The sequence below is a fragment of the Dipodomys merriami genome, unplaced genomic scaffold (assembly GCF_024711535.1).
Source record: "Dipodomys merriami isolate MVZ:Mamm:240054 unplaced genomic scaffold, mDipMer1.0.p SCAF_19, whole genome shotgun sequence".
Lineage (NCBI taxonomy): Eukaryota > Metazoa > Chordata > Mammalia > Rodentia > Heteromyidae > Dipodomys > Dipodomys merriami.
This window is the reverse complement of record NW_027203270.1, coordinates 23427786-23448145: the sequence shown is the minus strand read 5'-3', so window position 1 is coordinate 23448145 and position 20360 is coordinate 23427786. Positions and strand designations below refer to the sequence as shown.

Below are 20360 nucleotides of genomic sequence, written 5' to 3'. Positions count from 1 at the left end.
GTAGTAGTAATCTGACTAATAGTAATCTGACAGAAGTATAGGAAGGGAGTGATCAACAAAATGATGTGTTCTGAAGAGCTTGGTATTGAAAATACTTGTTATAATTTCACCCCTGGACACTGTTGTCACTCATGCTCACTTCTCATTCCATTTTATATAAATATGCCTGTCATATAGAGAAGTAGACATTTCTCAATGTGTTTGGCCTTGTTGTGACCATCTGGAAGTCACAGATTGGTGCAACTAACTAACAAAAAAGCATTCCATAAGTAAAATTGGTAGGGATGCAGACCTTTGGGGGAATCATGAAGAAGCATACCACTCACAAGTATGGCCAGATGGGTTGAGAATAGTATATGGCAATGTTTCTTGATCTCGGCTACAAAAATTTGTGCTCAGTTGTTATTTTGGTGCCAGTCCTGCAGTGTGAACTAAGGGCCTGGACACTGTCCCTGAGTTTTTTGTTTTGTTTTTTTAGGGTCCGGTCGTGGGGCCTGAACTCTGGGCCTGGGCGCTGTCCCTCAGCTCTTCAGCTCAAGGCTAGCACTCTACCACTTGAGCCACAGCCCCACTTCCAGCTTTTTTCTTTTTGCTTATGTGGTGCTAAGGAATCGAACCCAGGGTGTCAGGCATGCAAGGCAAGCGCTCTACCACTGAGCCACCTTCCCAGCCCTGTCCCTGAGTTTTTGTGTTCAAAGCTAATACCTTATACTTGAGCCACAGCTCTATTTCTGGGTGGGGTGGGTGTGTATTGGGGGAGAGTTCTTGTTTGTTTGTTTTTTGATGGTTGAATATAATTGAATATAAGAGTCACAGATATTGTAGCCTGAGCTGGCTTTGAACTGTGATCCTCAGATATCAGCCTCCTGAGTGGCTAGGGTTACAGGCATGAGCCACTGGAGCCCAGCTTAATTTTTTTTTTAACTTAAATGTCTTTAAAAAAATTATTTCATCTGCTTTAAAGATAGTTATGTTTTATATTGATCACTTGTAATTGAAAGTTTTTTGTTTTTTTTTTTTTGGTTTGGTCATGGGGCCTGAACTCTGGGCCTGGGCGCTGTCCCTCAGCTCTTCAGCTCAAGGCTAGCACTCAACCACTTGAGCCACAGTGCCACTTCCGGCTTTTTTCTTTTTGCTTATGTGGTGCTGAGGAATCGAACCCAGGGCCTCAGGCATGCAAGGCAAGTGCTCTACCACTGAGCCACCTTCCCAGCCCCTAATTGAAAGGTTTTAATTCAATGAAAAAATCTAGTTTCCTTTTTGGATGATTTCTTAAATTGTGGTAAAATATACAGAATTCAAAATTAATCATTTGAAACATTTGAAGAATTCAGCTGGGTAGCAGTAAATGCATTCATAAGATTGTGTAATCATCACCTCCATTTCTCATTCCAAACAGTAACTTTATAACTCATTAGGTAATAGTTCCAGTTCCTTCCTCTCAGTCTCTGACAATTATCATTCTTTTTTTTGGGGGGGGGTCTGGTCGTGGGTTTGAGTTCTGGGTCTGGGCACTGCCCCTCAGCTCTTCAGCTCAAGGCTAGCACTACACCACTTGAGCCACAGTGCCACTTCTGGCTTTTCTCTTTTTGCTTATGTAGTGCTGAGGAATCGAACCCAGGGCCTCATGCATGCAAGGCAAGCACTCTACCACTGAGCCACCTTCCCAGCCCCTGACAATTATCATTCTGCTTCACACCTCTGACTTTGACTACTATAGGTACCTCATATAACTAAAATATTACAGTGACTTATTCTAAAGTACATCGATACTGTAGCCTATATTGGAAATTTTCATGACTGGTTTTTATTTTGTTTTGGTTTTTGTTTGTTTTTGTGTGCCAGTCCTAGGCACTGTCACTGCATTTATGTGTGTGCATGTGTGTGTGTGTGTGTGTGTGCGCACGCGAGCATGCGCTGAAATCTAGCACTCTACTACTTGAACACAGGTTCACTTCCAACTTATTGGTGCTTAATTGTTGCTTAAATGGACTTTCCTACCCAGGCTGGCTTTGAACCACAATCCTGAGCTCTCAGCCTCCTGAGTAGCTAGGATTACAGATGAGATGTGAGCTACCAGTGGCCAGTTTGCATTAAAAAAAAAAAATTTTTTTTTTTTTTTTTTGGTCATGGGGCTTGAACTCTGGGCTTGGGCGCTATGTCTGAGCTCTTCAGCTCAAGGCGAGCGCTCTACTGCTTGAGCCACAGCGCTACTTCTGGTTTTCTACTGGTTTATTAGAGATAAGAGTCTCACGGACTTTTCTGCCTGGGCTGGTTTGAACTGTGATCCTCAGATCTCAGCCTCCTGAGTAGCTAAGATTACAGGCTTGAGCCACCGGTGCCCGGCTTTCAAAAAAATTTTTTTTGCCTGTCCTGGGGCTTGAACTTTGGACCTGGACACTGTTCCTAAGCTTCTTTTGCTCAAAGTGAGTGCTCTACCACTTGAGCCACAATGGCACTTCAGCCTTTCTTTTTTTTTTTTTTTTTTTGTCGGTCGTGGGGCTTGAACTCTGGGCCTGGGCGCTGTCCCTCAGCTCTTCAGCTCAAGGCGAGCGCTCTACCACTTGAGCTACAGCGCCACTTCCGGTTTTCTGGTGGTTTATTGGAGATAGGAGTCTCACGGTCTCTCCTGCCCGGGCTGGCTTTGAACCGCGATCCTCAGATCTCAGCCTCCTGAGTAGCTAGGATTACAGGCGTGAGCCACCAGCGCCCGGCTTCAGCCTTTCTGAGTAGTTTATTGGAGATAAAGAGTTTCACGGAGCTGGTTGGTGGCTCACACCTGTAATCCTAGCTACTCAGGAAACTGAGATCTAAGGATCATGGTTCAAAGCCAGCCCGGGTAGGAAAGTCTGTGAGTGTGAGACTCTTATCTCCAATTAACCACTAGAAAACCAGGAGTAGTGCTGTGGCTCAAATGATAGAGCACTCATCTTGAGATGAAGAGCTCAGGGACAGTGCTCTAGAGTTCAAGCCCACAACTGACAAAAAATAAGAAGAGGAGGAAGAGGAGGAGAAGGAGGAGGAGGAAGGGGGGAAGGAGAGGGGAAGGAAGAAGAAGAGGAACCTGAGGCCTGATAATTTCTTCTTTTAGAAGTATAGTCATCCTAGTGACTATGGAGTAATATTGTGATGTGGCTTTGATTTACATTTTCTTAATGACCAGTACTTATGAGCATTTTTTTATGTTCTTATAGGGCATCTGTTATAATCTTTTTTTTTTTTTGTCGGTCCTGGGGCTTGAACTCTGGGCCTGGGCGCTGTCCCTCAGCTCTTCAGCTCAAGGTGAGCGCTCTACCATTTGAGCTACAGCGCCACTTCCGGTTTTCTGGTGGTTTATTGGAGATAGGAGTCTCACGGTCTTTCCTGCCCAGGCTGGCTTTGAACCTCGATCCTCAGATCTCAGCCTCCTGAGTAGCTAGGATTACAGGCGTGAGCCACCAGCGCCCGGACTGTTACAATCTTTTTGAGATTGTCTAGTTAAGTCCTTTTCCTGTTCTTAATTCTAGTTTTATTTTTAAATAATGCTTTTTTTTTTTATTTTGCTTTATTTTTTTGTGAGTCCTGGGGCTTGAACTCAGGGCCACAACACTGTGCTGAGCTTTTTTGCTCAAGGCTAGTGCTCTACTACTTGAACCACAGTGTCACTCTTGGTTCTTTTTAGTGGTTAATTGGAGATGAGTCTCACAGACTTTCCTGCTCAGGCTAGCTATGAACCATGATCCTCAGATCTCAGCCTCCTGAGTAGCTAGGATTATAGACATGAGCCACCTACACTAGCCTAATTCCTATTTTTTTAAAATTTCCTAAATCATAATTTCTTAATCTGAATTCTATAGATATATTCTAAAATAAGTGTGTCCAGTTCTTCTGACTGCAGCTTGGAAATACAGGTGTCTGGGTTTCATTAACACTGTTTCTGGCCTTTCTCTTTCCAGCTAAAGATTGGTGGTAACATTTTGCTGTCTCAAATCTATGGTTCACTTCACTGTTTCCTGTTAGTCCCTGGCATTCTCCACTAGTTGTGTTTTTGCTTTTCTAACTATTTTACATAGCTTCTAATATCCTGGATAGACTTTAACACATAACTTAAACTCTCTCTTTTTGTTTTTTGCCAATTCTGGGACTTGAACTCAGGGCCTGGGCACTGTCTCTGATCCTCTCTGTGCTCAAAGCTAGCATTCTACACTTGAGCTAAGCCATATTCCCAGCCTAAGCTCTGATTTTATTTATTTATTTATTTATTTACTTTAATTTTTTGGAGGTCCAGTCGTGGGGCCTGAACTCGGCCTGGGTACTGTCCCTCAGCTCTTCAGCTCAAGGCTAGCACTCTACCACTTGAGCCACAGCGCCACTTCTGTCTTTTTTCATTTTGCTTATGTGGTGCTGCGGAATTGAACCCAGGGCCTCATGCATGCAAGGCAAGCACTCTACCACTGAGCCACCTTCCCAGCCCTAAACTCTGATTTTATACTGAAAGAAATCTACACTTTTTTTTCTTCCAAATACATTTAAAAATTACTTAGCTAGGAGCTGGGAAGGTGGCTCAGTGGTAGAGTGCTTGCCTAGCATGCATGAAGCCCTGTGGTTGATTCCTCAGTACCACATAAACAGAAAAAGCCAGAAGTGGCACTGTGGCTCAAGTGGTAGAATGCTAGCCTAGAGCAAAAAAAGCTCAGGGATAGTGCCCAGACCCTGAGTTCAAGCCCCAGGACTGGCAAGAAAAAAAAAGTTACTGGCCAGTATTTGGAGATTTTAGAAAATGCTGATATCCCTGAAGCTCAAAAAATTAAGTAATTTCTCTGAACAAATTTTGTTACTAGGCAGTCAGGTGATGTTGATGCTACTTGATGATGCTAGTTCTTTTTTTTTATTTTTTATTGTAAAAATACTGTACAGAGGGGTTACAGTTATATAAGCAAGGTAATGAGTACATTTCCTATCAAGCATTGTTGCCTCCTTTATTTTTCTTCTTCCATCCCTTCCCTCCCACCTCCACAACTACACTCCCCACCCCCCCCAGATGTGGTGTCACACACCATAATCCTAGTACTTTGGAGGTTAAGAGAGGTAGATCACAATTTCAAGCACAACCTGGACTGCATAAGTAAACTCTGTCTCAAAACAAAAAATTAAGGTACCCAAACTAATAGTGTAAACAGACCCCAGTTATCCTGAGTGATTGTAAAAGACAATCCTTAATCTGTTTAACATCAAGATATTCTATGCAGGGCTGGGAAGGTGGCTTAGTGGTAGAGCGCTTGCCTTGCATGCCTGAGGCCCTGGGTTCGATTCCTCAGCACCACATAAGCAAAACGAAAAAAGCCGTAAGTGGTGCTGTGGCTCAAGTGGTAGAGCGCTAGCCTTGAGCTGAAGAGCTGAGGGACAGTGCCCAGGCCCACAGTTCAGGCCCCATGACCAGACCCCCCCCCCAAAAAAAAAAAAAAAAAAGATCTTCTATGCAGATAGATAAAGCATTGTAAATGGTGATACTAAAAATGTGATGCTGGTAGTCCTCTCTCATAGGAATATTTTATAGTAACCTTGAGGGTTATATTTTCTTCATCATAATCATATTTTCTCAGGTAGCTTAAATCCTGTAGGGAACAAGGCAGGATAAGAATAAATAATAAGATAGGTTTCCATGGTTAAAGAAATCTAAGACTATATTTATTGTCCTCAGGAAATTACTACAATCAAGGAGAGATTCGAAAGAAAGAACTTTTGCAGAGCTGTGATGTTTTGGGGATTCCATCTTCTCATGTAATGATTATTGACAACAGGTAATTTATCTGTTAACAATGTACAAATTCATGGGCAATAAATATGTAGTGACACATTCAAAAGAAACAAACAAACAAAAAATCTAGTATGGCCGGGTGCCGGGGGCTCATGCTTATAATTCTGGTTACTCAGGAGACTGAGATCTGAGAATCACAGTTCAAAGCCAGCCCAGGCACGAAAGTCCATGAAACTCTTAGCTCCAATTAACTACCAGAAAATCGGAAATGGCGCTGTGGATCAAGTGGTAGAGTGCGTGCCTTGAGCTGAAGAGCTCAGGGACAGCACCCAGGCCCAAGTTCAAGCACTGCGACCAAAAAAAAAAAAAAAAAAATCTAGTATGGTTGCATAGAATGTTGAAAAGTCTAAAAATAATGACAGCATAATGGAAATTACTTTCTTTAAGTTCTATTCAGATTGTTTTGCTTAAGATTGCTATTTCTCTTTATAGCTACACTTTCTTTTGAATTACTGGAGTTTGGGCACAATTTCTCTGCTTGTTCATCTGGTGTTCTGTCATGCCTCCAATACAGGTTTTTGCTTGTTGTGTTGAGCTAGCTTCAAACCACAATCCTCCATATTTCAGCCTCTCGAGTAGCTAGGATTTCAAGCATGAACCACTAACACCCAGATTACATCTACAGCTTCAAAATTTTTATTACAAATTTCAAAACTACACAGACATGAGCTGGGAATATGGCTTGGTGGTAAAGTGCTTGTCTAGCATGTATAAAGCCCTGGGTTCAATTCCTTAGTACCACATAAACAAAAAAAGCCAGAATTGGCGCTGTGGCTCAAGTGGTAGAGTGCTAGCCTTGGGCAAAAGAAGCTCAAGGAGAGAGCCCAGGCCCTGAGTTTAAGCCCCAGGACTGGCAAAAAAAAAAGTATAATAAATGGTCAATAATCTATCAATAATTATTAAGACTGATATATTTGCTTCACCTATTCATACTTAACATTTTTTTCTGTTAATGAGTATTTTGAAGAAAACTCCAAGGCTATTTCACCTTTCTAGATATGCATTTCTTTTTTTTTTTTTTTGGGTCTGGTCGTGGGGCCTGAACTCTGGGCTTGGGCACTGTCGCTCAGCTCTTCAGCTCAAGGCTAGCGCTCTACCACTTGAGCCACAGCACCACTTCTGGCTTTTTTTTTCTGCTTATGTGTTGCTGAGGAATCGAATCCAGGGCCTCAGGCATGCAAGGTAAGCACTCTACCACTGAGCCACCTTCTCAGCCCAAGATATGCATTTCTTAAGAACACAGACATTTATTGTATAGCCACAATGCCATTATCACATCTAATAAAATCAGTGATTCTTTGGCATTCTCTAACACCCAGTCCATATGGAAATTTCCCTAGATAAATAAAAAATGCCCTTTTTCCATTGGTACATTCAAATCAGAATCTACACAAAGCCCACACCTGTAATTGGTTGATATTCTACATATAATTCTTTCTGTGTGTCATTACTTTGCTGAAGAAATTGTGTCCCTTTTCATCTAGAAGCTTCTGGGTTGGAGATGAGGGAATAAAACAAGTCTTATTTAAGAGGTTATAATGGCAGGATCTCAAGGAACAGATTTAGGACAATAGAAAACTCTTAAGTGGATAGAGATTAATTTAACTAAGGTAGTTTGAAAAGGGGAAGAATTAGATTATAAACAATCAGGAAGCTTGACAGTAATCCCAGTGTTTGGGAGGCTGAGGTGAGGAAATCACTTACTATAGATACAATGTGGGTTATTTACTAATGTAGAGGACACCCTGTCTCAGAAAATTAACCACGTTACAAAGTGATTAGGCATTTTTATGGGTGAATTATATAGCATTTGGAATGAATTAAACTGTCCATAAGATGAACTGGAGTAATAAGAGAGTGGGAGTGATTAAAAGGAAGAAAAGAGCTTCAGAGGACAATGATGAGAAAAATTTGAAGTTTGGTATCAGGTAAACTGAGATGTTCGGGGCAGGGATATTTCTGAAAATTGTGAGGAAAAGAATTGTCTGCCCCATATTAAATGAAATTAGCATCAGATGGCATTGGAAATTATGTAACTTGTTTTTGTTGTTCTTTTTTTAGCAAGAACATCTTGGTATTTTCCCATGTCATTAAATAATCCCCAAGTCTTTAATTGTTCTAAAAATGGTACACCTTTTGATAATTAACTGGGTATGGTAGCACACAGGCGAAGACTGGAGGATCTGAGTTTGAAGCCAGCCTAAGCAAGACGTAGTCAAGGAATAGGATTTAATGTAGTTCGTTTGTTTACTTGACTTGGGAGCTTCTTTTTTTCTTAGTGCTGAGGATAGAAAGGGCCTTATACATGGTAGGCAACTAGTCTACACTGAGCTACAATCCCAGCCCTAGGTATTCAACAATTGCTATGGTTATTTCTGGTTGATTTTGTGTTATTGTTGTAAATGAGATTTTTTTTGTTTTTGTTTTTTTTTTGGTCCAATCGTGGGCCTGAACTCTGGGCCTGGGCGCTGTCCCTCAGCTCTTCAGCTCATGGCTAGTACTCTACCACTTGGGCCACAGCGCCACTTCCGGCTTTTTTTCTGCTTATGTGGTGCTGAGGAATAGAACCCAGGGCCTCATGCATGCAAGTCAAGTGCTCTACCACTGAACAACCTTCCCAGCCCATAAATGAAATTTTTTCTGATATATTTTATGAAACTTTACAGCTAGTAAAATTACTGCTAATGATTTTACATTCATTACTTTTATATTCATCATTTGCAATTCTAAGTTTTATAGGTAAGTCATCTGCACATAAAATTTTTGTTTTATCGACATCTACCCATTATTTCTTATTTTGGGGTGAAATGCCTTAAACTGTGTTTAATAATATAGTATGAATAGACAATTCAATCTATACTTATAATTTTATAACATGTCTGGTGTTTGACCATTAACAGTATATCTACTAGATAAGAAAGATATTCTGTGTGTGTGTGTGTGTGTGTGTGTGTGTGTGAGTGTGTGTGTGTGCGTGCGCGTGTGTGCATGTGTGCTTAAACTCAGGAGCTAGGTACTGTCCCTTAGCTTTTTCGCTCAAGGTTGGTACTCTACCTCATGAGCCACAATTCTACTGACTTTTTAGTGGTTGATAGGAGATAAGACTCTCAATGTTCAGGCTAGATTTGAACTACAGTCCTCATCCTCCTGAATAGCTAGGATTAAAGTGTGAGCTACCAGCATCCAGCTTTATGAAAGATATTCTCTATCATATTAAGCATTATTGGGAATCAATGTTCAGTGTTTTAGATTGAAAGGGAGCATTCCGTTCATGCAATACCCTAACAGATAAAGAAAACATTTATATTTCTTCTCTATACCTGGTTCAGGGTAAACTACAGGGGTCATCATGAATGATTGCTTTTCTTTCTTTGCCAGTGGATTTTGTAATACTTTAAAGAGCACAGATCTGAAACTGCCCAGTCTGAAACCCCAACTTTATCAGGAACCTAGGCAAGGAGCTTGTTTTGATTTTTAAACTTCCTCCTCTATAACCTTGAAAGATCTGAGGATAGCAGTTCGAAGCTCTCTTGGGCAGGAAAGTTTGTAAGACTTTTTTTTTTTGGTAGGACGTGAGACTGAGCTCTGGGCCTAAGTGCTGTCCCTCAGCTCAAGGCTAGCACTCTACCACTTGAGCCACAGTGCAACTTCCAGTTTTCTGTGGTTTATTGGAGATAAGAGTCTCACAGACTTTCCTGCCCAGGCTGGCTTTGAACTGTGATCCTCAGATCTCAGTCTTCTGAGTAGCTAAGATTTCAGGCATGAACACCAGCCCCAGGCTTGTGAGACTCTTTATCTCCAATAAATGACTAAAAGGTCAGAAGTGGAGCTGTGGATCAAATGGTAGAGTGCTAGCCTTGAGCAAAAAAAAAAAAAAAAAAGCTCAGGGATAGCGCCCAGACCTTGAGTTCAAGCCCCAGAACCAACACACAGAAAGAAGCCAGTTTGCAGCTTAAAGGAAAATGTTTTCTGATCTTCTTGGGCTACCTTAACAAAACACTGCTGACCAGATGGTTTAAACAACAAAAAATACATTCTCAGTTTTACAGCCTAGAAGTCTCAGATCAAAATCTGCCAGCGTCAGTTCCTGATAAGGGTTGTCTTCCTGGCTTGTAGATACATGGTGGAAAGAGAGAGTTCTTTCTATGTTCCTTTCTGTAAACCTGCCAATTGAGTTGGATTAGGGCCTTACTCTTCTGATGTCATTTATACCTAATTGCCTTATTAAAACTATGTCTCCAAATACAATCATATGGGAGACGGGGGATTCACCCCATGAATCTTAGAACAGAAACAATTCATCGCTTTCCCATCCTGGCCTCCAAAATTGATGTCCTTATTGCATAAAAAATTTAATCATCCTATTCCAATACCCCAGAAGTCATAACTTATTTCAGTGTTAATGCTGGTCTAAATTCCAATGTCTAAGTATTATCAGAGCAAGCATGAGACAAAATTCCTCTCCAGCTGTGAAACAAGATGAATTATATGCTTACAAAATATAGTAATGGACAGAGCTAGGCTAGATAACTCAATTCCAGAAAGGTGACAGATCCCTAGCATATGCAAAGCCTATGAAGATAGAATCCATTAGATCTTCTGGCTGTAAAACAATCTTCTTTGGGTGTAATGCTCCCTGGGCCTCTCCTGGGGCCTATGGTAAGAATAGCAGCACTACAGATTATTGGATCACCTTTCAAGGTCATTTTTCCCCATCCTTAAAGGTTGATGCATATTTACAGCCAGATAAATGTACTGGCTGGTCCTGTGGAATCTAAGAAGTCCAACAGTGTTCTTCTATTCTTAGTCATTTTTTTTCTATCTCTAGTTGCTACTGAGGTGGTTGGTTATGGTTTGCTCTCTCTATTTTTGCTGGTTGTGGGGTGTGAACTCTGGGCCTGGGTGTAGTCCCTGCGCTCTTCAGCTCAAGGCTAGCACGTTACCACTTGAGCCACAGCGCTACTTCCGGCTTTTTCTGCTTATGTAGTACTGAGGAATTGAACCCATGCATGCAAGGTAAGCACTCTACCACTGAGCTACTTTCCCAGCCCTTACGATTTGCTTTCTTATCAATCTCCTTATCAAATGATTGTTCAGCCATACCCTCTCTTTAGAACAAGCTTTCTTATTTTTTACAATACAGGTAGGCTGAAATTCTAAAATCTTTTAAGTTCTGGTTTCTGTTTGCTTAACAATGTCTACTTCTGTCCATCCCTAAATTCTTGTATATTACTATAAGCAATAAGGAAGACCTTCAATATTGTGCTTAAAAAACTCAACTAAATATCTAATTTCATCCTTTACAGGTCCTGTCTTCCACACAAAACACTAAAAAATAATTCAGCCAACTTCTTTACCACTTTGAGGATCAACTTGTCTCCATTTTCTAATAACATAACCTCAGTTCTATGGTGACTTCATCCACGTGGCCTTTTGTGTAGGTGTGCCCATCCTGGAGCTTGGATTTAGGGTCTTGGTTGCAGTCCCTGAGCGTGTGTGTGTGTGTGTGTGTGTGTGTGTGTGTGTGTGTGTGTGTGTGTGTGTGTGTGTCATAGGGCTTGAATGTGTGTGTGTGTGTGTGTGTGTGTGTGTGTGTGTGTGTGTGTGTGTGTGTGTCTGTCGGTCGTAGGGCTTGAACTCTGGGCCTGGACCCTGTTCCTCAGCTTTTCAGCTCAAAGCTAGCACTCTACCACTTAAACCACAATGCTACTTCCCATTTTCTGGTGGTTTATTGGAGATTAGAGTCTCACGGTCTTTCTTGCTCAGGCTGGCTTTTAAGTGTGATCCTTAGATCTCAGCCTCCTGAGTAGCTAGGATTACAGGTGTGAGCCACCAGCTTCTGGCTTCCCTGAGCTTTTTGCTCAAAGCTACCACTCTACCGCTTTGAGCCACAGCTCCACTTCTGCCCTTTTCAGTGCTTAATTGGAGATAAAAGTCTCACACGCCAAGTACCGGTGGCTCACTCAGGAGGCTGAGATCTGAGGATCGCGGTTCAAAGCCAGCCCAGGCTGGAAAAGTCCATGAGACTCTTATCTCCAATAAACCACAGAAAACCAGAAGTGGCTCTGTGGCTCAAGTGGTAGAGCACTAGGCTTGAGCTGAAGAGCTGAGGGACAGCTCCCAGGCAGAGTTCAACTGACCAAAAAAAAAAATCTCCAGGGCTGGGAAGGTGGCTCAGTGGTACCTCCCATGCATGAGGCCCTTGGTTCAATTCTTCAGCACCACATAAGCAGAAAATGCTGGAAGTGATGCTGTTGCTCACGTGGTAGAGCACTAGCCTTGAACTGAAGAGCTGAGGGACAGGCTCAAGCCCAGAGTTCAAGCCCCATAGCCGACCAAAAACAAAACAAAACAAAACAAAAAAACCCCAAAACTTTATCTCCCAAATAGTAACATTGTGAGTAGGGTTTTAACATAACATGAATTTTTAGGGAAACACAGTTTAGTCCATAACAATCCCAACCCCTAGTCTCAGCCTACATGCATATCCCAGAAAAGACCAAGCTTTGGTGTCTTGCTTTAGACTATTTTGATGTGTCACAGAGAAAAATGAAGAAAAAAGGAGAGGGATGATTTAGAAAAGACCTATAACCCACACTTGTTAATGGTAAGTATATATAAAACCATTATTTTCAGTGCTTAAAAACTGTACTAATACATGATCTTACTTAATACTCAAAATCATCCAAGTGTTTTTCACATCTTACAGATTACAACTTGACACAGAAGGAGAGGTTGAGTAATTTGCCCAAGGTCATCCAGCGAATAAGTGGTAGAGCCAGCATTTGAACTGAGGCATCTGGCTACAGCCAGGGTACTATCTACTCCATTCCCACATTCAGTTCACACACAGCTCTACAAAATAGGTTTTATTATCTGCTTTAGTTTCACACAAAGAAATTGAAATTCAAAGCGATTAAGATAACCTTAGAAGTCACACATTTAAGAAATGTCAAGTGCTACGGTTCTAACCAAAATGAAAGATGGAATTGATTCTGCAGGCATTTTCTGTGGGAAAGTAGGTCACCATTTTGTTACTGTACTTGAAAGACCATGGTTAGTTTAAGAACGAATTTAGTTAAACTGCATATAGCTAACTCTTTGTTTTCATTGTTGTGAACATCAGTGCTTGATGTTAGGGCAACATTTACCAAGGAGGACTCACTTTTATGCAAAAAAGTCAATTCTCAAAGAAGGTATAATCTCAGTCATTAGACAATTAAATGGTTTCTGTTGCTAAACTTTCCTTAAAGGATAAAGTCTGGCTGGGCTGCTGGTGGCTCACATAATCCTGAGAATTCTGGCTCAAAGCCAGCCTGGGCAGGAAAGTTCTTGAGACTTTTATCTCCAATTAACCACCAAAAAGCCAGAATTGGAGCTATGGCTCAAGTGAGAGAGCTAGGGACAGTGCCCAGGCCCTGAGTTCAGGCTCCAGGACACACACACATGCACACACATACACACACAAATATAAGATCTAATTTAATAAGTTATAAAGTAAAATGTATGTTCCACACCAGATGTAGGAGTACACATTTGTAATCCCAAGAGCTAAAGGCAGTATGATCTTGTATAGAGGCCAATCTAGATTACTTGTAGCCAGATTGAAAATGCGCTAAAATAAAGGTCAGGCCTAAATTGAAAATTAGAAAGAAACCTTTTCCAAGCTACTGGGAAATTTCAAATGAACCTAAAGAATTATTTAATTTATGGGGCTGGGAAGGTGGCTCAATGGTAGAGTGCTTGCCTTCCATGCATGAGGCCCTGAGTTTGATTCCTAAGTACCACATAAGGACAAAAAGCCGGAAGTGGCGCTGTAGCTCAAGTGGTAGAGTGCTAGCCTTGAGCTGAAGAGCTGAGGGACAGTGTCCAGGCTGAGTACAAGCCCCACAATTGGCAAAAAAAAAACCCCAAAAAACCAAAAAAAGAGAATTATTTCATTTATATTTCAAAACAAATTTAAAATGTGTTTTATATGCATATACAGTTCCCAAAAAGATACAGGCATTTTAATAGGTCAGTCAGTTGGAGTCAGGGAAGAGACCTACTTTAATTCCAAAGAATTTTGTACACTTTTTTTCTTTTCTTCTCTTTTTTTTTTTGTATTCTTTAGCAGTACTGAGGTTTGGATTCAGGACCTGCTAGGCAGCTATTCTGTTATTTGACCCAAGTCCCCAGCCCTTTTTACTTTGTTTTTTAATTTTTCTATTTTTATTGTCAAGGTGATGTACAGAGGGGTTACAGTTATATAAGTAAGGTAATAAGAACATTTCTTGTCGAACTTGTTACCTCCTTCATCATTTTTCTCCTACTTTCCCTCCCCTCAGCCTCCCCTCCCCCGAGTTGTACAGATCATTTCCAACATATTGTCTTATGAATATCGCTGTTGCATTGGTTCCCCCCTTATCCTTTGTCTCACCCTTCCGTTGTTCCCTTTCCTTCCCTAATTCAGATAAACGTATATACAATATCAGGGTACCAAAATCAAATACAGAGATTAAACCATAGGGAGAAGAACATACAAAAGAAATAAGAAATCACATAATACATTAAAAAACATTTAAATTCTTTCTTTTACTGGTCCTGGGAGTTGAACTTAGGGCTTGGGCGCTGTCCTTGGGTGTTTTTTTTGTTTTGTTTTTGTTTTCTCAAGACTAGCATTCTGTCTCTTGAGCTACAGCTCCAGGTCCAGTTTTTGGCTGGTTAATTGAAGCTAATGGTCACCGAATTCTGCACAGCCTATCTTCAAACAGTGATCCTCAATTCCTGGTTAGCCACCAGAATAGCTAGGATTATAGACATAAGCCACCAGTGCCCAGGCTTTTAGCTTTTTATTTTATTTTATTTTGTAATTATTTTTCAAATTCTTTATTGTGATTAAGTGGTTATATAATTTCCCAAATTTCACAGTATTGTAGGATAGTGATGCTTAGTTAAAGTCACAAACACATTCTCACTTTCCTGGGGCAAATTGTCTATCATGGTCTATAACATTTATGAGTTCTATGAGCTTTGCAATACAGTTATTTCTTCCACATTGAGTGATATGTACATTTCTTTTGTTTTGCATAGCATCAGCTGTTCCCTCTTTCCCACTCATTCCCTCCCTCCCATCGCTGCCATTGTGTTGCTTAGTTCATTTTGGTCAATGTCCAGTGCAGCTGATGGGTCCTGCTGTTGTATGTTTTTCCCTGATTCCCTCTAGTTCTGTGTCATCCTCTTTGTTTCCCCTCCAGTGTGCACATATATACCATATACGTGATCAGCAGCATGGGGTTATTTAGTAGTGATTCGACCAGATGAGTGGAAGTCCTTTGTTTCTTAAGTCTTGTTAATTTTGATATATCACCTTACGTTTTGGATTTAACATCCACTTATCAGGGAGACCATGTGCTGTTTGTCTCTTTGCTCTTGGCTTACCTCGCTCAACATGATTCCTTCTAGCTCCATCCATTTCCCTGTCCTTTCTAATGGCTGCATAATATTCCATTGTATATAGGTACCACCATTTTTGGATCCACTCATCTGTAGTGGGGCATCTGGGTTGTTTCCATATCCTAGCTATTGTTAACAGTGCTGCAATAAACATAGAGGTGCATGTGTCCTTGTATACTGGTTTCTGTTGCTCAGGATAGATGTCTAGAAGTGGTATTAGCTTTTAATTAATTAATTAATTAATTAATTAATTAATTAATTTTTGTCAGTCTTGGGGCCTGGGCAATGTCTCTGAGCTCTTTTGCTCAAAGGTTACCAGTTTGAGCCACAGCACTACTTCCAGTGTTCTGGTGGTTAATTGGAGATAAGAGTTTCACAGAGGGGCTGGGAAGGTGGCTCAGTGGTAGAGCACTTGCCTTGCATGCCTGAGGCCCTGGGTTTGATTTCTCAGCACCACATAATCAAAAAGAAAAAAGCCAGAAGTGGCGCTGTGGCTCAAGTGGTAGAGCGCTAGCCTTGAGCTGAAGAGTTGAGGGACAGCACCCAGGCCCAGAGTTCAGGCCCCATGACTGGATCATCCCCCACTCCCCAAAAAAATAGTTTCACAGAGAGCTGGGTGCTGGGCTCAAGTCTATAATCCTAGCTACTCAGGAGGCTGAGATCTGACAATCATGGCAATCTTGGTTCAAAGAAAGCCAGCCCAGGCAGGAAAGTCCGTGAGACTCTTTTTTTTCTTTTTTTTTTTGATTGGTCACATTGGCCAGATGTAGTAGTAGATACCTGTAATTCCTACAGTCAGGAGATGGAGATGAAGGCAAGAGAAGTATGAATTTGAGACCAGGCTGGAATACACAATGAGAGCTCATGTCAATAATGAATTAAAACAGTCACATAGTGCCCCATAAAAATACAATTATTATATGCTGATAATAAAAGAAAACTTTGGGCTGGGACTGTGACTTAGTGGTAGAGAGTCTGTTCTGCATGCATGAAGTCCTGGGTTCGATTCCTCATGGAAGTAGCACTGTGACTCAAGTCGGAGTGCTAGCCTTGAGCAAAAGTCAGGGACAGTGCCTGGCCCTGAGTCCAAGATGCAGGACTGGCAAAGAAATATAAAAAAGAAAGAAAGAAAATAAAACTTTTTGTCTGGCATAGTGGCTCACACCAATAATCCTAGCTACTCTAGAGACTGAGATCTGAAGATTATGGTTTGAAGCCCACACAGAAAAGTTTATGAAGCTGGGCACCAGTGGCCTACACCTATAATCCTAGCTACTCAGGAGGCTGAGATCTGACAATCGCAGTTCAAAGCCAAGTTGGCCAGGAAAGTCCATGAGACTTTTTTTTTTTTTTTTTTGGGGTCTGGTCATGGGGCCTGAACTCTGGGCCTGGGCGCTGTCCCTCAGCTCTTCAGCTCAAGGCTAGCGCTCTACAACTTGAGCCACAGCGCCACTTCCGGATTTTTTCTTTTTGTTTATGTGGTGCTGAAGAATCGAACCCAGGGCCTCTGGCATGCAAGGCATGCGCTCTACCACTGAGCCATCTTCCCAGCCCCAGATTTTTTTGTTCTGTTTTTTTTTTTTTTTGTCGGCCGTGGGGCTTGAACTCTGGGCCTGGCCACTGTCCCTCAGCTCTTCAGCTCAAGGAGAGCGCTCTACCACTTGAGCTACAGTGCCACTTCCTCCATGAGACTTTTATCTCCAATTAACCACCAGAAAACCAGAAGTGGCACTGTGGCTCAAGTAGTAAAGCGCTCATTTTGAGCCGAAGAGCTGAGGGACAGCGCCCACACCTAGAGTTCAAGCCCCATGACTGACAAAAAAAGAAAGAAGGAAAGAAAAAAAAGGAAAAGAAAAAAAAATCTATGAGACTCTTTATCTCCAATTAACCACCAAACCGAAGTAGAGCTGTGGCTCAAGTGGTAGAGTGCCAATCTGAGTTTCAAAAAAACACTTGGAAACAGTGCATAGGCACTGAGTTCAAACCCCAGGATCAGCACAAGAATGAATCATTTTTTCCATTGGTTGTGGGGCTTGAACTCTGGGCCTGGGCATTGTTCCTCAGCTCTTCAGCTCAAGACTAATGCTCTACCACTTGAGCCACAGTGCCACTTCTGGCTTTTTCTGCTTATGTGGTGCTGAAGAATTGAACCCAGGGTCTCATGCATGCAAGGCAAGCGCTCTACCACTGAGCCACCTTCCCAGTCCCATAAATAAATATTTTTAAAAAGTCATTCATGATCTCATGCCTGCTTCTCTGCTCAGCTTTATCTTCCAGCCTCTGTTCAGACCCAAATCACCTTTTATTTTCACAACAGTAGTTTGGGATAATCTATGGATTTAGCTCAAATTCTAGAGGGCCTTCCTAGGTAGCACAAGACCCTGAGTTCAAATTCAGTGCTGTTCTCCCCCCTAACAGACACACGTGCACACATGCACGGATGTGTGTGCGCTCGCTGCTTGTACCCCAGTCTGTGTCTGTCCTACGCATCTGCCTGTCTTATATGTAACCTGTGCCTCAAACACAAATGCTGTTTTATTGGTGGTGGTTGCCGTTGGGCTTGAACTCAGGGCCTGGGTGCTGTCCTTGAGCTCTTCAGCTCAAGGCTAGCACTCCTCCACTTTGGGCCACAGCGCCCTTTCTGGTTTTCTGGTGGTTAATTGGAGATAAGAGTCTCACAGATTTTCCTGCCCAGTCTGGCTTTGAACTGCAATCCTCAGATCTCAGCCTCCAGAGAAACTAGGATTATAGGTAGAGCCACTGGCACCTGGCTATAATGCTTTCTTACACAACCATACTTTTGCATGTTAGTCCTTCCTTCTCACATAGTTCCCTCATTTCCCAACATATCTTACCTTGTCCTTCTAGGAAATTCCTCTTCATCTGTTAAACCTCACCTCAAGAATTACCTGAAACAGTGAAACACCATACCTGATTTGCCCTAAGACACTTTTGTTACATCCTCATTGTCCCATGATACCCTACATGCACACTAACATCCTAACTGGATCATGAATGCTTTTTGTGTCTGTCTCCAACCTCTGTTGTAACCTTTAGTACAAGGTGTACATATGTGGGCTCTAAGAAATTGCATCCCAGGGCTGAGAAGGTGACTCAGTGGTAGAATGCTTGCCTTGCATGCATGAAGCCCTGGGTTCGATTCCTCAGCACCACATAAGCAAAAAGAAAAAAAGCCGGAAGTGGTGCTGTGGCTCAAGTGGTAGAGCACTAGCCTTGAGCTGAAGAGCTGAGGGACAGCGCCCAGGCCCAGAGTTCAGGCTCCACGACCGGACCCCCCCCCAAAAAAAAAAAAGAAAAGAAATTGCATCCCCTGTGTGCTGTCCAGTCCCTTTCCTTCACTTTTTCTGTTTACCCTGAAATGGAAATTCTCAATCTGATCACTTCCCAATCTCATCACTTGCTTTAAATAAAATCTGAATCCTTGACTTGCATAGCTATTTTTAACCTTCTAAATGAGTTCTAAATGAGTATTTTTGTTTGGAAGCTTTTTTTTGGTGGTGGTGGGGGAGCAGGGCTGGGATAGAATCCAGGCCCCATGTATGCCAAGAAAATGCCCTACCTCTGGGCTGCAGCCCCAACTCTGGAACCAGTTTTCTACATCTATTTGTTTTGTCATTCTATAGGTTAGGCTACACTGTTGTAAGGTTTTAGCACATTAAAAAAATCTTCATTTTTCTGTGGTCATTTTAACATCAGTATGGCATTACAAATCCCCTGCATGTCTTTTTTTTTTTTTGGTCAGTTGTGGATTTTTGTTTTGTTTTGTTTTTTGGTCAGTTGTGGGGCTTGAACTCTGGGCTTGGGCGCTGTCCCTCAGCTCTTCAGCTCAAGGCGAGTGCTCTACCACTTGAGCTACAGTGCCACTTACAATTTTCTGGTGGTTTATTAGAGATAGGAGTCTGACAGGCCCAGGCTGGTTTGAACCTCGATCCACAGATCTCAGCCTCCTGAGTAGCTAGGATTACAGGCTCGAGCCACCGGCACCTGGCTAAGCCCCTGCACGTCTATAAATTGATTTTTAGCTAAACAGGGAAATAGAATCCATTACCTCTTAAGCAACATAGTAAGCCTGGCTTGCTAGCATTTCCTGGAAGTGTGTGTTTTCCAAGAAATCTGTTCAGATCATATATAGAGAACCATAAAACAGAGTCTGGGACTACTAGGATTGTGTTGGTAATTAAACCCTCCCTCCTCTTGAGACCCTGTCAGAGCCTTCCCTCTACAGTAGAAAACAAAAAAAGACCATATGCTTACTGCCAAAGTGATTCTGACCAAGCATCCTCCACTGTGAGAGATTAAAATAAAGTCTCCTAAAGTCCCTTTCTCCAAATACACAAACAAGTGCCTGGCTCAAAGGCACAGTTCCAGTCCCTGTTCGAAAGAACGGGCAAGGGCTCCAGTCCTCCCAAAGGAGGCAGAGAGCAAGAATGTTCCTAGATAAGAAACTAGGGTAGGAGGACCAAAGAGGACTTGCTGATACAGAGCTGTCAAGTGAAAACCGAAAGCTGCTTTCAAAGTCACTTTAAAGCCAGATTATTCTGGGAGCCAAAGAAGGTGGGGCCTTCATGATACCAGAGTATGGGAGTTAAGGAGTAGGGGCTGCCTTAACAAAGCATAAATTTGTGTCTAATTCAGTTCATTGGAGGAGGTTATTTGGAAAACTCTGAAATATCACAAAAATAGGATTCAAGGTAATTTTGTACATTTGGACATTCATTGTAGCACTATATAATAAAAAATGCTAGCAATTGAAGTGTCTAGCACTATGCTACTAATTGGATAGCCATGATCTAAAATATCAAAGCACAATCCAGAGTTTTCTTGACATATTCATAATACTGAGGTTTTTTTTTTTAAAGAATATACTTTCTTTATTTTCCAGAGTATTGGTAATGAGCATATACTAGCTGTAAAATAAGAGGCTGTTAAACAAAAGTCTTGTTAGATTGGTTTTATATCATTGCCAAAACAAATATATCTTTCAGCCTTTTCATGTGATTTGTATGTGTGATGGTACCGGAGTTTGAACTCAGGACTTTCCCCTTGCTAGGCAGACACTACCACTTGAGCCATGTCCCCAGCCATGGGAGGGAAAGAAAGGGAAGGA

General features: G+C 41.8%; 1 protein-coding gene across 1 annotated transcript in view; it reads left to right on the top strand.

Moving 5' to 3' along the window:
* Nucleotides 1-20360, top strand: part of Pigl (phosphatidylinositol glycan anchor biosynthesis class L) — a 56878-nt gene that overhangs the window by 1971 nt on the left and 34547 nt on the right. The window contains exon 2 of the mRNA XM_070027771.1: nt 5681-5780. Within this exon, the coding sequence (XP_069883872.1) occupies nt 5681-5780 (100 nt within the window). The remainder of the gene's footprint in view (nt 1-5680; nt 5781-20360) is intronic.